The sequence below is a fragment of the Neophocaena asiaeorientalis genome, unplaced genomic scaffold, assembly GCF_003031525.2.
Source record: "Neophocaena asiaeorientalis asiaeorientalis breed wild unplaced genomic scaffold, Neophocaena_asiaeorientalis_V1.1 scaffold35, whole genome shotgun sequence".
Taxonomy (NCBI): domain Eukaryota; kingdom Metazoa; phylum Chordata; class Mammalia; order Artiodactyla; family Phocoenidae; genus Neophocaena; species Neophocaena asiaeorientalis.
The window spans coordinates 1,348,448-1,358,109 of NW_020172984.1; the positions used below are offsets into that span (position 1 = coordinate 1,348,448).

General features: G+C 52.6%; 1 protein-coding gene across 1 annotated transcript in view; it reads right to left on the bottom strand.

Annotated features, from left to right (window-relative positions):
- Positions 1-1,199: 1,199 nt before the first annotated feature.
- GPR61 (G protein-coupled receptor 61) overlaps positions 1,200-9,662 on the bottom strand; it is a 13,609-nt gene continuing 5,146 nt past the window's right edge. Inside the window, 3 exon segments of the mRNA XM_024742106.1 lie at positions 1,200-2,588; positions 2,590-2,801; positions 2,804-2,915. Of these exon segments, the coding sequence (XP_024597874.1) occupies positions 1,200-2,588; positions 2,590-2,801; positions 2,804-2,915 (1,713 nt within the window).

A 9,662-nucleotide genomic window follows, 5' to 3' on the forward strand; every position in this document is an offset into this window, starting at 1 on the left:
ACCAAGACCACCCAACACAGTTCCTACAGTCTCAATCAGTGAACAGCTGAGCCCAACTCCCGTGCCCCCTCTCCAACCCAGGGCTGCAGATAGGAGAGAGATTTAAGTCTTTGTCACTGAAGCTAATTTTGAGAGCGATGAATGGGAGTAGGGAGGCATTTAATGAACCATGGAAACCCCACCTTTCCCGTTCCCGACCTTAGTCTCTTGTACCCGATTGTCCAGAGGGCTGGCGATGGGTCACTGCCATGAGGAGAGAGATCAGGGAGGCCAGCTCTGGAAAAAAAAGATTTACAGTATTATTGGTCTGGGTTACTACAGGCCTCTCTGTATCCAACCACCTTAGCGATTCAAATGCTAACCCCCACCTTCAGCCATCCAACCCCCAATCTTTCCACTTCTTCATCCTAAAAGACAAAGAGAAAAACCATCCTGCTTTATTCTTGCCTCTGTTAAGATCAAGCCCCAAACTTGATCTCCCATGTCCAAAAGAGAAACTGAAAAGTACAACAGAACGGCTGTTCCTGGAGGGTGGGAGAGAGAGAGCTGCAGTCAGCTTTCCTCTATTCTACTCTGTGTGCCCTGATTGCTATTTCCCCTTGCTTGGCCAAACTCAAGAAAGGAATATACCCAGCTGGTCCTCTCACTTTAAGGAAACCTCAGGTTTAAAACTAGAAAAAAAAAATCTATTAACTCAAAGGAAACACTTGGCTGTAATTTACTTGTTTTTAAACCTAGCAAGGAAATGAGAAGACATGGGTCATTTTCTTACCTTGCTTGAGTGCAATTTCTTCCCTGGACAATTACACTGAAAAATGAAAGGTCCTAAAGGGTCCCCAGAATAACTCCAAGCCTGGTCTGCTGCCCTATATCTTCCAACTCCTACGCTTATAGTTTCCCTGCTCCCTGAGTCATGGAAAGTTCATTGGTTGAGAGGCATCATCTCACCTTCTTGACCCTTTATTCTCGTCACCATCTCACCAGGTTCCCTCCCCCAGTTGTCAAGGCTCACAGCCATGTCCAAGGCTTTTGCCACATATCCATCCAGTTGGCTCTGTTCCTGACCCAGAAAACACTAAGCGAAAGCTGTGTGCAGAGACCCCCAGCCCCAGCTAGCTGGGAAAAGGTGATCCCACAAGGAGTTCCTTGCGGTCCTAACCGGCCCCCAGCCCCATCTCCCTCAAGTGTCCAGCAGCCCATCAGGACTCCAGTCGTGGTGAGGGGGCAGGACGGAGGTAGCTGTCCGACACAATGATGTCGCTGGTGAGTTGTTGCTCCAGGAGCTCAGAGGTCTCCTCAGCTATCTGGCCGGGGATTCGAAAGTCAACAGCAGGTGGCTCCTGCTTGGGGCTGGGTACGGGTCGGGAAACCCAGGACTCCGTGGGACAGCCAGTGCCCTGAAGAAACTGCAGGAAGTTCTCCTCAATGGAGCCCTCCCGGCTAGGCAGCCTCAGCTCCTCCTCCGGCGCCTGCTTGAAGAAGCAGACAAACTGCTTGCTCAGCTCCCCCCGGATCTGCCGATTGAGACATCCATAGAAGAAAGGGTTGGAAGTGAAGCAGAAGTAGCCAATCCAGGTCACCACATTCTCAACCTGCCCGGTCAAAATGGGCTGAGCACTCAGGGCGACGTAGAGGTGAAAAGAAAAGTAGGGCAACCAACAGAGCAGGAACTGTCCCCCTACAGCCAGGAGAACCACTGCTGCCTTCCCTCCCCCAAACGTCCGGTGCGGGGTGGTCTGGGGGGCCCCCGAGCTGGTGACCATGGTGGAGCGGCTGCTGAGAGACTCGGAGCGTTGCCGGGGGTTCTCCATCCACGTGGGCAGCGGTCCGTGCTGCATGGCAGCCACTCGGGCTACTCGGAACATGCTGCAGTAGACCACTAGGATGAGGAGCAGGGGCAACAAGAAGTAAAGGACAGCAAAGACCACCACAAAAAGCTGGCAGTAGGCACTGTGGCTCCATTGGAGTGAGCAGCCTGGGGGAACACGGGGAGCTCCCTCCTCCAGGGAGACCCTTCCCAACACCGGCACAGAAGCCATGGCCAAGGCCTTTACCCACACACCCACCAGAACAGAGGCCACCAGCCCCAGCGTCATGCGCACCTCGTAGCGCATGGGGTGGACCACATAATAGTAGCGCTCCACGTTGATGGCCGACACCGAGAGAATGGCCAGGCTAACAAAGCATACGCTCAGGAACAAGTAGAGGCGGCAGGCAACCTCCCCAAAGAGGTCACGGTCAAAGAGGGCGGAGCTGGAGAGCATGGCCAGGGGCATGAGGGTCAGGGCAGCCAGCAGGTCCACCAGGCAGAGGTGGAAGACAAAGACAAATTTTCGAAGGGCGGGTGTCTTGGCGATAACAGCCATCACAGCAGCATTGCCAGCCACAGCGGTCAAGTCCAGCAGGAGCATGAAGAAGAGGGCCACAGATTCTGAAGCCATGTCCCGCAGCCCTACCTCTGGGACCCCACTGGCAGTAGAGGGACCTGGGGTTTGAGGGACCCTCCCCAGAGTGGAAGAGTTCCCTGATGACGGGGGGATGGGGGAGGACTCCATGGGGCCGAAAGAGGACACCCAGGGCACCTCCTGTCACAGGCCCATCCCCCATCCTAGTCCAGTGACCCTGGGATGGCGAGCCCAGGCCCAGGCTTCCCAATTTTGTGTGTGCGGGTTGGGGTGGGGAGAAAGCGCCTCCTTCTGGAGCCTCTCGGGCAGGCTCTTGTTGCCAGCCCTCAAGGCCGGGGACTGAGGGCTCGGGAGGCAGCTCCGGGTCCACCTTGGTGACTGCAAGGAAGCAGGAGCATGAGAGATGCAGGAGCCTCACCCACTCAACACTCCGTCTTCTGAGTGGTCTCCTGCTCCTTTCCTCTCTTCTCCACACCCTTCTCCCCTTTCAAGGACTGTTATCCAGGGACTCTAAATCCTCTGTCTCCCGTTCCCAGGGTCCTGCTGAGCTCTGGGATAGTGCCCAGTTTTAAGGTTGCTTATGTAAATTTCCTGATTTCTTGTCTCCTCAGAATGGCAGCAGCTGTCGAGGAGAAGGAGCACGAGATCAGGTTTCCAGTCCTAGGTCTGGGAGCTACTAACTCTTCTGAACTTCAGTTTCCTCATAAAGGCATCTGTAAAATGAAGGGAATGATACCTACTTCACAACTGTTTGGAAGATGCTGCAGGATTTATTAATAAAAATGCTGATAATAAGTAGTAACATGTCTATGGTGCTTTCCACATACCAGGCCCTGTTCTAAGCACTCTACGTATATTAACTCTTTTTTTTTTTTTTTTTTTTTGTGGTACGCGGGCCTCTCACTGTTGTGGCCTCTCCAGTTGTGGAGCACAGGCTCTGGACGCGCAGGCTCAGAGGCCATGGCTCATGGGCCCAGCCGCTCCGCGGCACGTGGGGTCTTTCTGGACCAGGGCACGAACCCGTGTCCCCTGCATCGGCAGGCGGACTCTCAACCACAGCGCCACGGGGAAGCCCCTATTAACTCATTTTAATCCTTATGCAACCCTATGAGGTAGATGTTATTCTTATCCCCATTTTGCAATCGATAAAACTGGGGCTTGCAGAGATAAAGTAACTTACCAAAGGTCACACAGCTAGTAAGTAGCAAGGTCCAGGTATGCACCCAGGAGGCCTGGCTCCCGAGCCAGTACTCCAGCCCACTGTGCCATACTGTGTTTGATGGTGCCCTCCACAGTGGCTGCAACATAACAGACATTCAGTAAATACTTGTTGAATTTGAAGCGTCTCTAAAAATGTCTCTCACCACTAGACAGAGATTACCTGAAAGGGGGAAGGACTGTGCATTAGTGTGCTTGGACATCACCATCCCCAAGACTAAGAGCTGCCACTTTGGGAGTGTTAAAAGGACCAGTGAAAACAAAACATCCCAGGTAGAGGGAAACTGGGAGCTCAGCTCATCCGGACTCCACTGCTCCCAAAGCCAGAAAGGCGTAAGTCATATGAAAGCTGCCCTTCTCCACCCACTCATTAACTTCCCAAGGTCACTGTTCCCCGACAGGTGGGAGAGGAGCTGCTCCTAACCTCCCGCTTCCCAGGGCCCCTGGATCTTGGGTCATTGGAGCAGATCATCACAGGACCCCTGGCCAAAACCCTCCTATTCCTGGACTGTTACCACAGTCCCAGAACAAGGAGGGAGGAGTAGACATCTGTGTAAGAGGTATGGAGGGGTGGAGGTGGGTGAGCATAAAGTAGAGAGGAAAACTGGAAGAAACTGGCAAGGGGCGGAGTCTTGAGTGTTCAGTGTCTCTCATTTCTCCTGCTCAAAGCTGTTTTACGTGTCTCATTATCCATGCTGAGTTTGCACAGAATTGAAATAAGTTGCTCAATGTACAGTTGACCCTTGAACAACATGAGTTTGAATTGTAGGAGTCCATTTACATGCAGATTTTTTTCAGTAGTAAATACTACAGTACTACAGGAGCCCATCAGCAGTAGGTTGAATCTGCAGATGTGGAACTGCAGATTCAGAAGAATTACAAGACGGAAGGCCAACTATAGATTATACCTGGATTTTCCACTGCTCAACGGGTCAGCGCCACTAACCCCCACATTGTTCAAGGGTCAGATATAATTTTAATTTCTTTTTTGATTTCCATATGCCATTCTTGAAGTCCAGATTCCCTCAACATAGTGTACTAAGGTATCAAAATTAGAGGCAAACTGTGGACATGCCAAGTCTGATGGGCTTTCTGCAGACAAGCCAGAAGTTTCCTGGGTCAGTTTCCTAATCTGTAAAATGGGAGGTTTGAACTGGACAACCTCTAAGGTTCCCATATATGACAACATTTGATGGCTCAGTGAGTTCCCGAGCTATGGAGGGCCTGGTGGCCATCATTTCTCTGACTGCAGTAAAGGGGCCCACTTGGGGCAGATGGGTCCTCTTGCCCCTCCATTGCTACAGCCTTACAATCACCTTGGTTTTTGGCGTTACCACCAACCTTGCACTAATTTAACTTCCAGCATGCCATGCATACGATAGGTGCTCAGCACAATTTTGTGACCTGAATCAAACTCAAATTGATCAGTTGAATCTCTGCCCCCTAGGACATACTCCAAGAACACTCAGTCCATCAGTTGTGTGCCAGCCAGGGGCCTGTCTTCTGGAACGAGTAACTCGGGCTCCTGGACTTGAGGCAGCCCTAACTTTGAACAACTACCTAGAGATGTGCCTCTCCCCGGGGATAAGAGACAGCACATGTCACATAGCCACTGGGTCTGCAGAGAAGGTGAAGAGAGGGCCCAGAAATGCAGACCCTTCTCATAAGACAATCTGCCAGAAAAAAATGTGGAACGAAACACCAGGGGAGGCAACATTGCCCCTTACTCTCTATGCCATGACTCCCGCATTCCTTCTACCTGGGAGTGGGGCCCAGAAGACGTGACTCTGAGGCCCTGGAAGCTAAAGGAGTCAAGGCCCACCATGTCTGTATGGACATCAAGTGTCTGCCAGCAGGGCTCACCCAGGGTCCCAGACTGCGGGAAGCAGACATGGTTTCCACGTGGAGATGGAGGGGTGCTGTGCAGCCATGATGGAGCCCTAGGCAAGAAGGCATTGGACATTTCTCATTTTCACCCCCTCAGCCTTGCCAGTATCTCTGCACTGACCCCTAAATTCCAGTATTCCCATTTACCTCCTAACAGAAGAGCCAATATACCTGCTCCCCAGCACTTCCTCACTGATGGACCAGGGTAAAGCCTGAGAGGGCTGTGGGTAACGGTTTCACAGGGGAAGCCCAGGGAGCCTCACTCCATTCCTAGCTCATATCATCATGCCTTCTCGGACACTCTTGTCCTCCCTCTGCTCCCTTCCAGCAACCCTTCCCTCACCTCTAGGACTTCTCAGTACCTGGAAGGCTTTGCCACCCGAGGATCTGGGGTCTGGGCCTCTAGCAGGGGTATGGTCAAGTTACAAACAGCCGTGTCTCAGGATGCAAGATGTACATAAGTGCCCAGACCAAGGCCACAGAGGTGTTGGGATTCACATACACCTGTTTCTTAGACGCAGAGCCTCCATCCCAAGGACCCGAGACTGGCCTCCCTTCAGAGAAGAGCATGCCCCTCCTAAGCCAGGAAAGATTTTCAGGGGGCTACAGCACCTCTCCCTAGGAGAGTTGCCGACGCCCAGGACACAGAGTTGCCCGTCAGCCTGGATGCCAAAGGATTCTTTCCTAGGATGAAGGGGACCCATTTCTATGACACAGAGCAGGATAGGTGAGGATCCCTGTCTGCCTGCAGGATGTGGGTACTCCTGCTGGCAGCAGATCAATCCCCATCTCTAGGCTTCAGAGATGCCCACACCCCAATATTGCCTTCGGGATACCTGGGGGCCCATCCCCTGACAAAACTGCCCACTGTAAGGTAGGATGGGCTGTACCCTTCTGTACAGTACCTCAGCATTCACCACCAGGCCTGGGTCTGGCCCCCATTCCTGGCCTAGTCGGCAACTCCTACCTTTGCTGAGCAGCTCCCGGCTCCCATGTGATAGCTCCTCTCAGCTGATGCTTCTCCAAGGCTGCTGAAGCCTGAACCACTGCAGTGATCAGTGAGAGGCAGCCGGCAGAGCAGGATGCGCTGAGAGCTTCTGGGTCCTAATGGCCCCCTGCTTCCCACCCAGCCCCTTGGAGCCACTTCGGCAGCCAGGAGCCAGGCAGCAGTGCCCCCAGGCAAGGCGCCCAGGAGTGGGCCCAGCCCCTCCCCCTCCTCTCAGGCTTCTGGAGTGGTAACTCAAAAACCTGTTGGAGTCAGGTGATGGCAGGCAGGGGAGACCCTCCTGGCCAGCCTGATGACATAAAAAGAGCACTCAGAGTCAGAAAATCCAGGTTTAAGGCCTGGCTCTGGCAGTTACTAACTGTGACCTTGGGCAAGTCACTTGCCATTTCTGGTCTTAGTTTCTTATCTGTTCAAAAAGAATATAGGACAGATGATCCCTAAAGGTTCCTCACAGCCCTGACATTGCATGGTTCTGTGACATCAGAACCAAGGTGCTTTTGTAGCAGGCCAGTCAGTACAGGCACAGGGCACTAGGGTCAGGTCTGGCAGGGGCCGTGGCTCGAGGGCGTGGCCCAAGGTTTGGCTCCTTTGGAAGCTGCCGCATGTATAGAGAGGACAGGTTCAGGAGTGGCTGTCGGGTTTGAAGAGGAGCTAAGGGCCTTGTCCTAACCCTGCACTTGCCCCTCAAAAAGTGCCTTCCTATTGTCTTCTTAGATTGTATGTTTATGTGGTGTGGGGCTGAGAGAGCTGGTGGAGATGGGGGAATCCAACATCCTCATAAGCCACCTTGTGGTACCAACACTGCACTGCTCCCTGAAGGCAGAGTGGGAGGCAGGTACTCAGGAAGGCTCTGATTGGTCTGGATCTGTGGGATCTGCAGACCGAGCAGAGCTGGGGAACATTATCGGCAGAAGGTCCAAGGCCAGGTGATGAGTCTTTGGAGGTGAAATGAAGGGGCATGGCTTCCCACCAACTATGCAGAAAACAGCTCCGGGCTTCCCTGGTGGCGCAGTGGTTGAGAGTCTGCCTGCCGATGCAGGGGACACGGGTTCATGCCCCAGTCCGGGAGGATCTCACATGCCATGGAGCGGCTGGGCCCGTGAGCCATGGCCGCTGAGCCTGCACGTCCGGAGCCTGTGCTCCGCAACGGGAGAGGCCACAACGGTGAGAGGCCCGCGTATCGCAAAAAAAAAAAAAAATCTTAAAGAAAACAGCTCCCCCCAGGATTAGGACTGACACCCAAGGATAGGATCCTAACATTGTAGAGCTGTAAGACATCCTACAGGCCAAGGCACCCATATTTGTGAGGCCCAGAGAGGTCAAGAGATTGCCCAAAGCCACGCATGGCAGAGCCATGAGCCTAGACAAGGAATTCAGGCATAATATCTACTCCAGAGCCCTCTTCCCTGAGACTCACCTATACGGGAACTCCCTCTGTCTCTAAAAGGGAAGAAAGGGAATTCTGGAATTGTTTACCAGACCCAAACCAAAGAGCCGTAAGAACAATGAATCACCCAGGAAACTCAGAGGGGGCAAGGTGGCTGCCCCAGGTCAACAACAAAGAGGCCACTGACCAGCCCAGACCCGACCCTGTGATCTCCAATATCCCAGCCACCCTTTCTTGAGCTCTTACGAGTGCCAGCCCCTTTACATACGAGACCTTCAATCCTCACACCAGTTCTATGAGGCAGCCATTACTCACCTTATTTTACAGATGAGGAAATGGGTACCCCGGGTGAAGTGACTTTGCCCAGGTCACATAGCTAGTAAATACCAGAGCCAATATTTGAACCCAGGTTTGTTTGAAGCCAAAGCATTTACTCCTTTCCCCCTGCCCCCATGGCTTCCCTGGAGGCCTGACATGAGACTCTGGGCTGAGGCCCTAAAGCCAATTCCATAGAAATGGCCACTACCTTCTAGGAAACAGCCTAAAACAAAATTAGATATACCTGAATACAGGGAAATCTAATTAAAATGTCAAATGAGAACCTGAAGACAGCAAAGTGATTTTTGTCAAACCTTGTGCTATCATGTGGGCAAGATCATCTTGGCATCAAACCTTCTGTGATCAGGTGAAGTCTATCCCTGATCAGCACCCACATCATTCCTGCAGAAGCCCAGCTCAGACTGACATGGCCCCCTTCCAAAGATCCACAAAGAACCAGAGAGAATTCGGGCTCATCAGAACAGGATTATAGAAAGAGCGCTGGAGGGAATTCCCAGGCAGTCCAGTGGTTAGGACTCAGCACTCTCATGGCTGGGGCCTGGGTTTGATCCTTGGCCGGGGAAATAAGATCCCACAAGCTGCGCGGCATGGCCAAAGGAAAAAAAGAAAAAAAAAGCACTGGATTGGTCAGGAATCCTTGGTTCTAATTGGGCTCTACTCTATTGGTTTATAGTAAGACCTTAGCCTGTGAATTGGCCATCTGTGCCTTAATCTTTCTATCTATAAAATGGACAAACATTCTTCACTTCCTAGCTTATCTAATAGGGATAGGAAGCCTATAATACATAGCCTGCTTCTCCGGCTTGGGGGAGCTAGTACCCTGGCTGGTCAAACAACTGGTGTGGTGGCCAGCGGGCAGTCTCCAGGTCCTGAGGCCCCTCCCAGAGAGCCTTTGGGAAAGGTGGTTGCAAAGAGGCAGGGGATCCTAGAGCATCTTCTCAGTTGCTGGAGGTCATCTTGGCTCAGAAGAGGCAGAAGGAGAGGAAAAACTGTCTATCCTGGCTTGGAGGCAGCTGATAACAAGAATAACAAAGATGATGATGACACTAGCTCTTGAGGGCCCAATCTGGGGAGGACTTTTTATGCAACATCTCATTAAATGAACTCAGGGTTTGGAGTAGCTATTGACATTACATCCTCCCACCCCACCCTGCCAATCCCTCCTTCTAGAACTTAGCACAGTGGAGGAGGTGGGAAGGCCAAGGTGGAGAAACTGGAGGTGGTCCCACAAGCCACATCAGAGGTCCATGGCCCACCATACTGCATGCATACCCAGGAGTGGGCTCCTGTTACAGGTTGGGGGCAGGGGTACCCCTCTCCTCAGGATCGCGGTGGAGCCCTTGGTGCTGAGGTCTGATTTCTCCATCCCAAACTTTCTCCGTGCAGCCCTGCCCTACCCCTGCCCACCTCCTGACAGGAC